Source organism: Neodiprion virginianus, chromosome 2 (assembly GCF_021901495.1).
Source record: "Neodiprion virginianus isolate iyNeoVirg1 chromosome 2, iyNeoVirg1.1, whole genome shotgun sequence".
Lineage (NCBI taxonomy): Eukaryota > Metazoa > Arthropoda > Insecta > Hymenoptera > Diprionidae > Neodiprion > Neodiprion virginianus.
In genome coordinates, this window is record NC_060878.1 from 7,320,818 (window position 1) to 7,336,618 (window position 15,801).

General features: G+C 37.4%; 2 protein-coding genes across 8 annotated transcripts; one reads left to right on the forward strand and one right to left on the reverse strand.

Annotated features, from left to right (window-relative positions):
- On the forward strand, positions 1-8,257 carry LOC124297144 (sodium-independent sulfate anion transporter-like). 4 transcript variants are annotated; one of them, XM_046747834.1, is made up of 10 exons: positions 1-21; positions 3,989-4,126; positions 4,528-4,682; positions 5,058-5,355; positions 5,444-5,756; positions 5,851-6,012; positions 6,716-6,856; positions 6,967-7,112; positions 7,197-7,385; positions 7,497-8,257. In XM_046747834.1, exons 1-10 carry the CDS (start codon positions 16-18, stop codon positions 7,764-7,766), a joined length of 1,818 nt encoding a protein of 605 aa, XP_046603790.1. In that variant the 5' UTR covers positions 1-15; the 3' UTR covers positions 7,767-8,257. The 4 variants fall into 4 exon arrangements, with proteins under 4 accessions (XP_046603790.1, XP_046603791.1, XP_046603792.1 ...); XM_046747835.1 differs by having other exon boundaries at positions 7,200-7,385; XM_046747836.1 differs by lacking the exon at positions 1-21 and adding an exon at positions 35-435 and having other exon boundaries at positions 7,497-8,256.
- Positions 8,258-8,605: 348 nt separating this feature from the next.
- On the reverse strand, positions 8,606-14,486 carry LOC124297143 (uncharacterized). 4 transcript variants are annotated; one of them, XM_046747833.1, is made up of 5 exons: positions 14,284-14,486; positions 13,691-13,802; positions 11,956-12,393; positions 9,650-11,757; positions 8,606-9,502 (listed from the first exon to the last, which is right to left on the reverse strand). In XM_046747833.1, exons 1-5 carry the CDS (start codon positions 14,327-14,329, stop codon positions 9,075-9,077), a joined length of 3,132 nt encoding a protein of 1,043 aa, XP_046603789.1. In that variant the 5' UTR covers positions 14,330-14,486; the 3' UTR covers positions 8,606-9,074. The 4 variants fall into 4 exon arrangements, with proteins under 4 accessions (XP_046603789.1, XP_046603786.1, XP_046603788.1 ...); XM_046747830.1 differs by having other exon boundaries at positions 8,606-11,757; XM_046747832.1 differs by lacking the exon at positions 14,284-14,486 and adding an exon at positions 14,058-14,126 and having other exon boundaries at positions 8,606-11,757.
- Between the last annotated feature and the right edge of the window lie 1,315 nt (positions 14,487-15,801).

Sequence of the window (15,801 nt, forward strand, 5' to 3'; positions counted from 1 at the left end):
TTTGCCGGCTACGCTATGCAGGTGAGTCCGTTCGGGAATGAACAAGTGGTTGGGTTTCATGTCGCAAAGTCGTCGTCCTTTACCACCTTGCGATAAGTTTTTGGTCAGCAGTGTTTTCCTTCGCTTCTTTTACCCGAGTGAGCCCGAATACGTTGTACAAATTTTGTTATACTCTTACAATCAAGCATACTCGCCATTTTTTACAGTGCCAATTATATCAAGCCTGGTAATTACAGTACAGTATCTGGAGTACTGATTAGCACGGTACAACGAGTATTTTCTAATCATCAAATACCGACTGTTCGTTCGTTGAGTGTAATAGAACCGAGGAAGTAAATCTGTGTACTAGTTAAGTTTTCTGTGGGTTTATGTGTGTCGGTTTTTGTCTTTATTCTAATACGCGCGTCGCGTTGAAGTGATTTTCATATTCAAATGGTGAGTAATACATGTTTTAACACACAGGGTTCGTGTCACGTGTAACGTGTAACGAATAACTGATGCAAATTCTATTATCGAGGGCTACAATTATTTCTCCGCGGACGTTGCACTTTTGTGACAGTGTGAAACTCTACGCGTAGAGTCAAGTGTCTGATTTAAAAACGCAACTGCACATGACGGTATTCGGTATAACGATTTTAAGCCAGAAAAACAGGCTGTGAATACGTAAGTTGATATTTTTACCGAAACCAATTAAATCAAGTTGGTTAAAAATATTTTTGTCAGAATAAATTTGTTTTGTACTATTTTTCACGGACGTTGAGTTGATCGATAAATTTATTACCACCAGCTACTGCGTTTTCGAAATGTATAGAGAAAATATTATACAGTGCAGTGAATGACGGAATTGAAATTGCATGGCTTGTAGCAAAGAGATTGAAGAATCAGTGCCAATTCACACGGAAATTGCATCCGCTTTCAAATCCATTCAATGGTTCATTTCGAACGGCCAAACGGCTACAATTGGCAAAAGAGCCTACAGCGAAGTAATTATCAATCATGATATACTTTCACGCAATCATTTTTCACTACACGCGAATTGACCAATAGTTTCAAACATATCATCTCACGATGTACTATGAAATCGTACGTACCGTTTTACTTCTACCATAACTTGATTCTCTGTGAGAAATCGATTGCAATGTCGATTTTCGTCTGTTTTATTACTCGAATACAAATCAAAAGTCACTATTAGACCATCATTCGTCATCACAAGTCAGAAATCCACGAAATGCGGTATCTCTTTTCACTTTATCCTGTACCGAAGTGAAAGGCAGTCCATAAAGAAATATGTAATGTAAATTAGCGAGTGATCATCTGTATGTACTGCAGAGACATGCGGCCGCAGTTTTTTTTTTTTTTTGAACCTCCCAAATACGTTGAATTCTCACGTCATTGTTATCGCTTACTTGCACATTGAACACGAGTGACGTAAAATTTAATGAGGTTATTTTTCTAATCGAAGAGACTATAATTGTGGTTTATTTTTAGCGTTCAAGTCTCTGACGGTTTTACGAAATAAAGACACAAAAACAAAACTTTGGACAAAGAGCAAACTACGTAGGTATAGACCAATCAATATAGAAAATAATAGACACTTTCGTGGCTCAAAATCCCATCTGAAAACTAAGTGTGCCACAATATGAAGTACGGCTTATAGATTAAAACGTACGTGTTAGTAATTCTGAGTTGAGAGAAGGATTTTAATTTTTTTTTTTATTGATCTTTAAAAGCGAAAAATCCGTTTTATTCGCAGTTTTTCCGCTTCTACGATGAAGACTAATAAAGAAATCCTTTTACTCTAATCAGAAAAGTTGCAGAGAATTGTAATACCTTTCTCGTTTTAAATTGTACGGATGACCGAATGCATCAATGCATGCGTTTTTCTTTTTTGTTCAACGTTTCCGCTTGCTAGCTCATCTTGCTTTGGACTATTAAATGATAACTGTATCTCAATTTCTTGCATTATTCCATTCCTAATTAAGATCTTTGAATATCATCTCGTCCCCAGTCAATTGGCACAGCCATTCCCTTCCATAAGATAAACGTTACAGTATTGTTTCAGAGTTGGGATAATGGCATAAAATTTTTTAGACAAAATCAAATATAGTGAGAGTCAGACGTTGGATGGCTTCGCATGGAATTCCCCACGTGTAGTATAAGTGATAAAAAAAAAGAATGTATCAGAAAACCGCGAGCATACATCTACTTTTCATTTTTGAATAACAGAACTTGTAAAGTTCAAGGCTTCGTACACACAGTATATATACATTTATTGCTCTATGAATCGTTACGCGTAACAATTGCGGCACTCTGTACGTGTGGAAGCTGACAGCCTAGAGTAAAATCGAGAAAAGTAATACGATGGAGTTGTAGAATGTGCAGAAACAGAGAGGAAGATCGATATAAAGAGAGAAAGTGGAGAAGAAAGCTGATAAAGCAGCTCTTTCGATTTCGGATAAAAAGAGTAATGGAAAAATGAACCGACAACGCGACGAACACGAAACAATTACGGGCGAGACTTGCGCTGGTACGTTATATTGTTTTTTTTTTTTTATTAATTTTCTCGGAAAACGGTAATGCTTGTACATACAATCAGGGTGTTGGACATAGATCGAGTTAAGAAAGTCCTCTCTCTGTCTCTCTCTCTGTCTGTTGCGTAGAGAAAGAAATACGATGTCACTCCTTTATCGAACGAAAATAACGAAGCTTGAGAAAAGCTTTGAATGATTATAAGTTGTTTTCGAAGAAATTGTTTGCGACGCGAGGTGTGAGGCGTGCCATAGCGATACCATGCACGCGTAGTTGGAATGTAAATGTTATAACGCGCAACGTGTATGGCTCATCGCACGCTCATTGCCAATCGCGATGGTCGAGGTAGTACATGGGCTTTACCTCTTGTTAAAAAACGTTCGACAGAATTATTACGACGAGATCAGCATATTACACGCACCGAACTGTGTGTTGTCTCGCTTGGTACTCAATCATTAAAGCAATGATGAAAATCGCATCAGCTTTACAAAAATAGTCAGTGAAATGCAATAGTGCGGTGTTCTCACTCAAAAGGGCAAAAATTGTAAGATCTGGGTATATGGAACTAGCTGACAAACCAAATTTTCAATTAAAAGGAAAATGACTACGTGACTTGCTATTTTGGTGTGTTAAACTATCCACCTGATTGAGAAAAACATTCTGCTTCGTAATCACCGGACAGTTTTTTTTAAATATCTTTTTTATTGTGCAATTCACGTAGCGAATCTATCCGCGGCACAGATCTTTGATCTCCGATTAATCACCATGTTATTACGTACCGTAATACAATGGGCCTTGAAGCACTTTTTTAGCTTACAATACTAATGGCCTGGAGTCAGTGCTCCTCTCATTGGTATTTCTGCAGCATTTTAGATTAGAAAGAATTTACTATTTTACTAGTGATTATTGGAGTCGAGTCTCATCCTCAGGGGGAACAAGTTTAGTCGGTATGGATGTAAAACACACCGAACAATATTAGATGCAACGGTGAATTAGGACAGATAATACAATCGTCGGATTAAGGACGAAAAAATTGAGTGATTAATAATAACGTCCTGACCACAATCGTGGATTGATTGCGAGTCAGCCGGAGTAAATAATGCTTCGTATGTAACGAATCTTAATGAACCTTTGAATATCGGTCAAACTTATCTGACACATGTAAAATTTAATGCAAAGTCACGGAATCACGCAATTAGTATGAAAAAAAAGAAAACAAAAAAAAAACAAGACATACAAAAACTTCGTTACACTTTTCCTGGGTGCGATTCTATAATCAGGTTGCTTCGAGCGTGAAACGCGACTAGGAACTGGGTCTTTTGTACCCATTGATATGTCAAAAATAAAAAAAATAAAAAAAAAATCAAGACACGCCAAGGTTGAAAGACTATAGAGTATGTATGTACTTACAAAATGAACTAATGATTATGAATTTTTTTTCTTTTTCTCCCCGTAACAGAAAATGGTAAAGATAAACTTTTTGGAGTTGGCAAAGCGAAGATTGCCGATAACGGTGTGGCTCCCGGTTTACACATCTGGTGATGCCCTCAGTGACCTTGTGGCCGGCATCACAGTCGGTCTCACTCTGATTCCTCAGGTGAGAAAAACCAGCGTAATTTATTGAATGAGTTGCAATAATCCTCAATTGCCGTTAAGTCAATATCGTCGGAACGTCGCGTGACGTGAAACATGATCAACCATTCAAGTCACGTCTTTTCTCTTTCTTTTTTACCCGTCAAATTACCAAGTTGCGCTTTTTGAGACCAAGACTAACTTAATCTACTCCTAATCTACACTAATTTTTAAGTTTATCTAATTTATTCTATAGTCTTCTTTCTACGCACTCTTTACATTGCTGCCATGGCTACTACCTATCCCACTCATGTATTGTATACGCCTCCTGCAATTCTTATGGGGTCTTCATCCCAGAGCCTAATAAACACTATCTATCTATTACGCACATGCTCTGGATAAGAAAATATTTGTTGTCTGAAACAGGCAATCGCCTACGCGGCTCTGGCAGGTCTCGGACCGCAGTTTGGACTGTACAGCGCGTTTGCCGGAAGCTTGGTTTACATCGTTCTTGGTACGTGTAAAGAAGTAAACATCGGACCAACAGCTCTGATATCGTTGCTCACCTTCACATACGCAAAGTAAGCGATAAGCAAATTGATAATTTATACGTTTACCCTTCGATCCGTGCTCGCGTGACAGTAATGCCTCAGTTTCATATGTTTGTATACAAAGTTATGTGTTGAACATTGACGCATGTAAACCGACTGCTGATTACGAGCTCGTCATAACACCTACATAATATTATAAAATGAACATGACTAAACGATAAATAATTCATTTCTGGTATTCGAGTGTAAACGAGTTTCTTCTTCACAATCATACTTTGCAGCAAAATATTTTTCGGAACGATTTCCAAAAGAAATAAACCAGGCTACGGTCTACCAATCGGTGAAACAATCATCATACTTACAGAATCAATTCGTGTTTTGCTAGTTACTTCTTTCGATTTACAGAGGATACCCTGAACTCGCCGTTCTCCTCTGCTTTCTCTCGGGATGCGTGACCTTGCTTCTCGGCATTCTGCGGCTCGGCTTCCTGGTGGAGCTTGTCTCGGCGCCGGTAGTATCCGGTTTCACGTCGGCGGCCAGTCTGATAATCGCCTGCAGCCAGATCAAGGGTCTCCTGGGGGTGTCTGCCCACGGAGAGGGTTTTGTAGAGATTTGGAAGGGACTCTACGAGTCGATTCACACGGTGCGAATCCCCGATCTGATCCTTTCCTGCTGCTGCATCACCGTGCTGCTGGTACTCAAGGTGAGCACGCCTTGAAGTCAGTCGAACCCAAGACGCAAGAATCTGCGAACATACCTTTCAAACTTTCGTCTTGGTGAATCTATTCCAGCGAATCAAAGAATGCAAGTGTACCAATCAACACGTTACCAAGTGCCTTTGGTTCATTGGAACGGCGAGGAACGCTTTGGTTGTAGTTTCATGCGCTGTGGCTGGATACCTGTTCGAGATATACTCGGTTGTACCCTTCAAATTGACGGGCCACATACGGGCTGGTCTGCCCGCGGTTAGTCCACCACAGTTTTCCATGGTTTCCGGAAATCACACGGTCAGCTTCCTCGAGATGTGCCAAACCCTGAGGACCGGGATCATCGTAGTCCCGCTGGTGTCGGTGATCGGAAACGTGGCCATCGCTAAAGCCTTCTGTACGTTAGGTGTATTTGTGACATTACAGTGGCAAAAAATAAACCTCACTATTTTCACGGCTGATTGTAGTATCTTGATACCTCTGATCAACAGCTCATGGCAAGGTCTTGGATGCGACGCAAGAACTGTTTACTTTGGGGGTTTGCAACGTCGTCGGTTCTTTCTTCAGCTCGATACCGGTCACTGGATCCTTTTCACGAAGTGCTGTGAACAACGCTTCAGGCGTCAGGAGTCCGTTGGGTGGATTGTACTCAGGTGAGTCACGACTTCGCATTATCTTGCATCAACTTACGAACCTTATTAAAAACATTCTATATGGACCAGCTACGGCGCAATATACATTTTTAGGTACGACTTTTCGTAAATGAAATATCTTATCCCTTTTCCTTTGCAAGAACATCGGATCGAGAAGAAAATTCTAAAAACGTGCATTGACAACATGTTTTGTGATTTAAAACATCGATTTCAAGTTAAATTTGGACAGAACAAATGGTCACGTCATTTAGACGATGATAACTTTGTCAGACCCTTTCCACATCTGTTTACAAAAAAGCGTTGCTTTTTGTTCAAATCGTTTGTTACGTAAGAGAAGGACCCTTCTAAAATTCGGTAAATAATTATCCGATTACGATTGTATCGAATTTTCAAGGGTACTCGACTCCAATGTAATGTCGTAATCAGCATCAAGGGTCACCGGTGTACCGATAGCTGATTTAATTGCTTAACATCAGAGTGGTAATTAGATTATGAGGAAGTGTATATACGATACTTTCAGTCTCTGGATTCATCTCGCGTTGGTCATAATTGTTAATTGCGATTCAAAGTCGTTATTACGTTGCACGGTTACTTGAGTGTGAATTATTTCTTTGAAAAGTCACGCAAACCAAGGATTACATTCAATGACATACAACATAATAATTCCGTGTGATTTCGTACTTTCTGCGATCATATTTTTCAGGTGTTTTGGTTATTCTGGCGTTAAGTCTGCTGACACCGTACTTCTATTACATTCCGAAAGCGACGTTGAGTTCGGTGGTGATTTGCGCGGTGATATTCATGGTCGACATTAGTATAATACAACCGATCTGGAAATGCAGCAGTGAGTATGCCTACCCTCGAAAACTTTTATTTTCACAACAAACCCCGTTCTTGACGATTCTCTTTCGCCTACAGCATATTAAATTAGACGTTTCGTTAATCCTATCACAGGAAAGGACTTGATCCCGGCACTGGGCACGTTTCTCGCATGCTTATTCGTTGGTGTCGAGTTAGGAATTCTCATCGGAGTTGCGATCGATGTCGTTATTCTAATTTACTTCAACGCCAGACCGCACATCGCTGTGGAGCAGAAAAATGTGAGTGAACGATAAACGTAGCGATCAAGAGTCCTGATAATCAAAAATTAATAAAAATTTGACGCGTGCTTAATTGTGATCTAGCAGTCTGAGCCGGCTTATGTTACCATACAACCTAGTGGAGCTCTTTTCTTTCCGGCCATCGACCACTTGAGAGAAAAATTAACGAAGAACTTATCTCAGGATGACAATAGCATGAAACCCTCAAAACGACCTACTAACATTGTCCTAGACTGCAAACACGTAGACAGGATAGACTTCACGGCGGTTCAGGTATTCAATGATTTGTACTTCGAGAAAAATTGAACTACACTTCGGTGTAATGAGTATATGTATAATGGATGACGGATAGGCAAATATAAATTAATTTTTTTTTTTTTATAGGGATTAAATTCGGTCCTGTCAGACCTATCGAAACAGGGTTGTCACTTGATAATGCTGAATCCAAAACCGGAAGTTTTGGCCAGTATACAATCGATTTCAAAGAATCCGATTTTATGGGCAAATTCGGAAAGTGAGTTAATTTCGATCCTCAGGCAAGTCGAAAGCACAAATTCGCTTGGAAGTGAAACGAGATTGGAAATGAATCACATGACAAATTCAACGACAAAAGCGAGATCAACAGATATCGACACAGCTAGCACGAATTTGTGATAAGACTAGACACGAAATTTTACGAATGAGAGAATTGCAATTCAGTTTTATGAAATACAAAAAAAAAAATAATTTCCCCTGTGAATATGTGTACAGTGGACAGCTTACGTTCGAGTAACTGTATAATGTGATTATCAATATTTGTTTACGTGCCGTTCAAATCTTCCAAAGCAAGCATTTGTGTGAAAAATGTTTATATACTATACTTAAGAAAAAAATAAAACCCAGTGTGCTGAGTACAGAGAGTAATATTTGAACACTAATTATAAGACGCGATTTGCCAAGTTCCTGATACGTGTGAAATACGTAAATAATTTTTGTTTGTGTAAAGTTCTGCAAGCGTACTAAATGGTATACATATATCAGTAGATGTTTTATTACAAAAATGAACTTTTATAATGGTTATTTTAATCACTAGTGTTTTTTTCATACAACGTAATACTAATTTGTAAACGATAAGAATATTGGTGATAAATGTAAATAATGTAATAACAGGTGGTTAAATAAAATAAAAATAAGAGAGAAAAACAAAACATGATACTAACTGAGGCCTTTTTTTGTGAGGTACTTGCACTAACAACAAGATCAGTCAATATTTTGCCGGAAAAGGCTTGTTTTGTTAGAAATCAACGTAGTACTTTTGTGTGATACTATAAAATAGTAAATGTGTAAGACATGTTTCACAAAAACGGTCAAATAAGTATTAGGAACGATATCACTAGGTGGTTGAAAATCGGATTAGATTATTAATGTCTTGATAAAATGTTTAGAAACTACTGTGAGAAAGAATTGAAATTTAAAAAGAAAAGTATGAATAGATCAATCTAACTCTAAGAATGTAATGCTATGTTGTTGCAAGAAAAAAAAAAAACAATTAACTGGATTTACTTTACGATTAATACAAATATATATTTTCGATATATTTTTATCACGACTTAGTCAAATACTGAACAATTATAACTTTGGCGGTAGAATCATTGGGTAGGTAACAAGAATAAACAATTAAAAACGAATGATAAAAATATTAAAAAAAAACTTTATAGTCAGCAGTCGCTTGACCTAGACAATATTTTAAGGAAACAAAAAACAATGGCAACATTGGTGTAAAACTACACTGAATAGAAATAGCTATAGGAACTTGAAAATTGACAGTTTTGTACAGATTAGAATATCTTTTTTCGTTCATGTCAGGGCTTTTTTTTTCTCAACTAAATGCAATTTTGCGAACGTAACGTAGGTGCAACAAAAAAAAAAAAAAAATTTGTTTCTCCTCTTAAAAAGAACGTCTGTGCTTACGCTATTTCAAGTCTACTGTGACTCTCTCTTTGTGAATCTTCCACGACCCCTGCCTATGGCGTGCACGAAATGATTTGACAATGGTCTCTGAATTTCTTGCGAGTCTTGACATTGCATCATTTCAACAGTACGATAAGCATTAGTTGGTGACGCGACATTGCTTTGCTGCAAGTTTTGTATGTTATGACATGTATTGGCGTTCATATTAGGCGGCAACATGGAAGTCAAAGGTGTTGTGTTACCCGAGTTTATCATGTTAGATTGAAACTGAGGAAAATCAACGTCAGAAGAACCAGGACTTGCATCTTGCATTATCTGGATACTTGGGTCCAAATTTACTGGCAGGTGGTTAGGGTTCGTCATGTTAACCTTGTGGTGCCCGTTGATAACATTGTTGAAACCCGGAAGGTGGTATGATTCTGATATTGGGCTTTGTTCATCTTGGACACGATAATTATTTTTATAAATGGATGGAATCATACTTTCGATCAGATTTTGTATGCTTATCGATTCATCAGTCCAGCGTGATTCTAAATTTCCATTGAGTTTTAATCTTTCAAGTTCAATGTCAACGTCACTTATCTTACCCTGCGGTTCTTGACGGTGCAAAGATGCTCCTAAAATTGGATGAGGTATTGGTAGGCTTGTTGGGCGCTTTGCTGCTCCTTGATTTTGAAATCTGGTCGGCAATTTATGAGTTTGTTGCTTTGCACAGGGGCTAAAACTATGCGCTCGTGTATCATAATAATCAGGATTGTTTTGAGTATACTGACTCGGCAGATTTTCTGCACAATAATTTTCATTACGTGGTCTAATAGATTTTGGTTTTTGAACCTCTTCTCTATTATTTTCGCTCATATTTACTGCCAATGAGTTTATAATCAATTGATTGTTTTCTTCATCATTTTTTCTGATAGCTCTATGCTTCGCAAAGCCTGGTGGAAGTTTGTCGTTTTTAATCCAACGATGTGTACTTTTTTCAGATCGAATTTTTTCTTGGTAGGTTTGTGGGTCAAAAGGCGGTAATATTTTGTTATTCATGAACAGTGACTCATTGTCAATAGGCGTACTTGAAAACACATTTTTGTCATCTTGCACGTAATCGAATGGACCATAGGGAGAGTTTATCATGGGGCAAACATTTTGGTAAGGTAAATATTGCGTACCACTTGGATTCACTGAATGAGCACAATCTCCTTGCTGGCATTGCATTTCCTTTTCCACATTTGAATGATCAGGTAAAGGGTAAGCGTTGTAATTCGTTAATTGATGTATAAGACCATTCTCATGAAGTGCAAACTGATTGTACAGAGCTAACAAATCCTGGTTTTGCGTATCGTCGAAATTTATGTTCAGAGCGAGCGAGTTTTGACGGTCAAGATTACTTTCCACACCTGTTATGCATCGTGGGTGTGAATTTTGAGAAGGCACCGGACTCGGTGATTTTTGGTTTTCAATGACAAAAACTGAATCTGTGTATTGCAAATTTGTTGCAGGAATATTTGCCATGCAAGGATTTTCCCTCATCATAACCCATACCCCGTAATTAGCTTCGGAATCAAATTTATTCCCTTGAAGTGTTGACTCAGTCACATTGTCAGCTGAATAACAAATTTTGGACTCTAACTTCTGATCTTTACGTTCTTCTTGCAGATTTTGCATGTAGGTTGACTTTTTCCTTGGAACGTTTGATTCGGTTCCATTTTCCGACACTTCAGAAAAACTTGTCTGAGTACTCGATGATATGAATTGAACTCGGTGAATATTTTCCGGCTCTGTGCTTTTCGATACTTTATTGATAGCGTTAAAATTTCTGTCGCAAATTTTGTCAGTACCATTTACCTCTTTTAAGGCGTATATTTTACTTTCCGTTCTCTTGGACGTTTCTGCCCCTGACTTTGGAGGGGCTGAACAGTTGTTAATGGATTCCGTGGAACTACCAATAGCACACGAACTTTGATCCGAGAGTCGGTCTGCTGATGAATTATTGCTAGATGACTCTAGGATCGAATGATTCGATTCTTCAACAATGCTAGACTTTGTATCTTTCGCGAATAATGGTTTTTTAAGTGTTTGGTCAGATGTTCCTACACTTCTCACATCAATGATATTTTCTTCACCAGATTTGGATTTTCCAACGTTGTCAGTTTGCGTAACTTTTGCTGATGACGTATTATTCGGTACTGAATCTCGAGACCTTACGTTTCCCACGCCTAGGCTACATATATTTTGTATATACTGTTGTTCCTTCATTCTAGCACCTTTTCCCATAAAAAGTCGACGCTCAGAATACCTGTCAAGTCTTCCATATTTATCAATATTTGGTGGTTCACTGTCATTGATACGAAAAGTTGCGACCGATTTTTTTTGATGGTATTCAGATCTTTCACAGTCTTCGCCTGAATCGCTTGAGGCAATTTTTACATCAATCGATTCATTGAATGCAACTACTCTTGGAGATCGAATTTCTTTAATATCCTCGTTGGGCATACTGCTTCTTTTTTTGAAACAGAAGTCCAAATTCTCTGATCTGTTGGTGCAACTGTTTACTTTGCAATTTCGCAGTATACCGGACTTTGGACAAGTATTGTTGTTCTTATTTTTGTTATTATTGTTATTAAAACTTTTTCTTTGACACGATATGTTATTTATTGCCTTTTCAATCGGGGATGGCATATTTCTTTGCACGTTGTCCCTACATTTGAAAAGAAAAAATACCTGTGTACTTAGTTCATTGCCTCAGATATAAATATTGATTAGCTCTTTTATAAAACATGAGATAACATAATTGCTATTGTCAATTAATTTTTTTTTTTTTTGATAACTGAACTAAAATACATTGTTCATACCAAATGGTAACACATTTTACTAATTCAATTGTCTTTAATCTTACCAGCCGGCATCGTCGTCGTCGTGGTCTCCGTAAAGAGCGTCCCATCGATTTTCTTTTTTCGGTGACAATCTTTTAAATTGCTCTAATTGCGCGGTAGCGATACTTTCGGCCAGAGCTTGGCTCAGCATTTCTTCTTCTGTCAATGTGTCAATCCTTACAGAATGAACGTTTGCAAATAACTTGTTGGCAACATTAGTGTCTGATGACCAAACACTTTTGTCAACGAACACATCAGCAGCAGAGTTTGAAGGTATTTTCATAATCTCTGTTCGTTTCTTTTCGAGAAAATTTTGCTGAAGCTTTGATCCCTCCATCGATTGTTCTGTCTCCTCTTTCCTTTTCCTTTTTTTTTTTTCTTTTCGCGTCCCGCAAAAATAATCCTCATCTGTTTTTTTGAGAGATATTACCCTCTGGTCGTTAGCTAATCTTCGCGTATTCCTGTATGCATCACAATACTCGCAATGTAGTTAAACGAAAGATGTTAAGCTCGGATAATTATTGCATTAGAAAGTATAGTTAGTCAACATTTAAAAACGCCGTTCAACGAACAGTTTTAATATCAAACTTCACTCAAATCACGATTGTGGTAATCTGATTTTAGTTTTCTACACCCTAATATTATCATCCATTTGCATATTTCGCTTTTTAAGATCAGTTTGAATTTTTGAAGCATTTATATTCGACATTTCTATATGACGGAATTTTCATTATTCTTAATTACGAATTTTCTATTAAATAGTTTATACTAATAGTCATAAAAAAAAAGAAATTTCGAGGTCAAGTTTAATTACTCTGAAATTGAGATTGAGATTCAGAAAGAGCAACTGAATTTATATGACTTTAATTTTATTACACTATTATCCCTTCGACAGTCAACATTTTTCAACCTACAAATTGAAAGAAAAGTCTTCCTATCAACAATGTTGGAGAGATCTCTTAGTGTCGGGAGTTTATTTTTTTACTACAAGCATATCCTCAACCCTGTTAAAATACATTGGAGCATTTTGTGCATAAATTGATTCTTTCTGGATCCTCTTGTATAAATTTTTTACAATTATCAATTCTGATTTGACTTACTGATAAACGGAATGACGTATGTATGTATATTTATGAAAGAAAATTTGTAAAGAATTCGGTTATAAATAAGAAGGTATGATTTGACAGAATTGTACACATGAGGGATTTGGGGTGGTAAAAAATAGCACAAAATTATGACCCTTGTGATTTGCGTTTTGTAGTTGAAATTTGTGATATTGATGCTAGTAAAATTCATGTAAAAAATATACGAGTAAACGATGTAGTCACTGTAGCTAAATTATGTTCAAGTAGTAATTTACTCATTTCAGGAACCATACGTAAGCCTTCAATAGTTGAAAAGAAAACTGCTTCTCATGTTTATATTTAGTTGTGTTGAGGACACAAAATTCAAGCTCACTAAAATTGTAGCAGCTTGATTTTTTAACCCTTATTTTAAGCAAACTCAAAATAATTAATTTCAACTGCACCTTCTGAAATGTCATTTTGTAAAAATGTATAGTTAGATATGTAACATGATCAGACTGCATAATTTATAAATTCTCAAATTCTGCAAACCAAGCTATAAACTCACGAGACATATTTCGTAGAGATCGGATGGATATAATAGAAACGTTCACTCAAATATCATATCATCGATCATAAAAAATTGTACCGGGTGATACGAACAAAAAAATATATGTATAAAAATAGAGCATACTGTTTCTGCATTGAAGAAGTTTGCTTTAGCCAAGTCATTTTGTGGATTCTATTGACAATATTTGCTCTCACTGCTCTTTCCCAGGATGCATCAAGATTTACTGATGACTTATCTACAAGGATAAAAAAAAAAAAAAACACATTGTCAGGAATAAAATCAAAGACTAGAAGCCCTGCAGTCGAGCTACAAGTCACAAAAATAACCAAAAATTCTATTAATGATCTGCGAAGTAGAATCCATAAAACGTAAAAATTGTCAATTACTGAATGTAGATGAACACTGAATGCCGATTGATTACTTTTGTGATTACAGCCGGTAAATGACCTCTCACTGTTTGCTATACGTATCATATTAAGATATAAATTACAGTCCGTATAGGTTTTGCGTCGTAAGTAATCACTTTTTTTTTTGCACGAATAATAAAGACTGTAAATAGACGGAGATTCAGATACCCTGTGAGGTAAACTGTCACGAGCGACGCGAAGCGTGTCTTTGTTTACTACGTAACTATGTTGCAATTCGCAATGGCACGGTTAGTTCGGTTAATTGCTTTGAAATTGTGATTACGCGTAAACAATCTGACAAATACATACCTCTTTGCATGGTAACTAAGAGTTCAATGATAAAACTTGGTGACATAAACTGCCGAATGACTTCAGCGTGGAGAAACGTCGATTAAATGTGCAGCGGGGAGGAGCGACAAGAAATTATAGAATAAAGTAACGAAACACTCAACCTCGCTCCTTCAGCGTTTATGGCTTTGCACTAGAGAACGGTACATGCGACCCGGCGAATTCAAGGCACATAAATCTGAGCTTCGACGAATCACAATGGCGGGTACAATTAAACATCCAATCTGCTGAACGAGATTTGAATTGTACAGTTTGATTAAGTAAGTTACAAAAGTCAATTGAAACCACGCTCCGTTGGTAAAAACGTACTCCTAAGACACCGGAGCACGGGCTCGTGCTCTACTAATCATTTGGGCGTGCGTCAGATGGCGTAACAAGAAAAAGTGAACGTCGATCACAGATTATATTGTTGTAAGAAGCACAAAATCTAGTTTGAAACGCGACTAGAAATTAAGTATTGTTTTACGACGCTAGGGAAACTACGGATAGCATTTTTTAACCACTGTGAAACGTGTTGACGGTACTTAGGTGATATTCGAAGATCCAAGGCAATTCACTATGTATTATCAAACGTTCATTTAAACGTAAATTTGAGCCGTCAACCCTATCCCATCGTTGAGAAACATCTTAAACTATTGCAAAATCGTTTGAAGTAAATAACATTGTGATCTCTCGAATCCTACTTCAAGTTCCAAGAAGTAGGGAATTTGTTATATAAAAACGTGACTGATACCAACAACGAAATGGATTCTGCGACAGCTAATTTTCCTCCCTAGTCAGCTACGTTGGCAATAAATTACATTTGGATAATTTCAAAACTTCAAAACTTAGCTGTCGTAAAATCAATTTCTATATATGTATGTATGTATGTACGTACATGCATAACCTGTACCGCCGCAAGTGTAAATAGAAGACAGGCCAGTGTAACTAGAATGACCGCAGTGAAAAAGCCAATTACGTCAACTTTCAATTCAATATTTTATCATACCAAATCGAATCAATTTACTGAAACTTGGAGTGACACGCTTCCAGAATTTTATTATTAATCGCATACGACTTACTCATCATCGTTCCGTCGCACTCGTAGCCACATATGTACCGGGTTGAAGGTACAAATGAAGTCATCTCGATGCAGAAGTGACTTAGAAACAGCTGATACGTTTTTCACCAGTTCACTGTTTCGTAAACATCAACAATAAGACCGATCATCGTGTATATCCGAATGTTGTTTTTAAAACTTCACTCACATGGGCTTTACACGTATAATTTAGAGTAGGCTATAAACAGATTTTGTAAAAACATACTTGCAAAAAGAGTTGTAATTTAATTTTACACGTGCATGATAATCGACACCATAAATTCCGACTCCACAATCACTTCGAATTACCGAATTCGGACTACCGCAGACTAAACCCCGCCGGAGCGCGAAAAGAACACGTCGCGAGTCGAAAGTCTTCTGTTACGAGCGCGTTCGTCGCT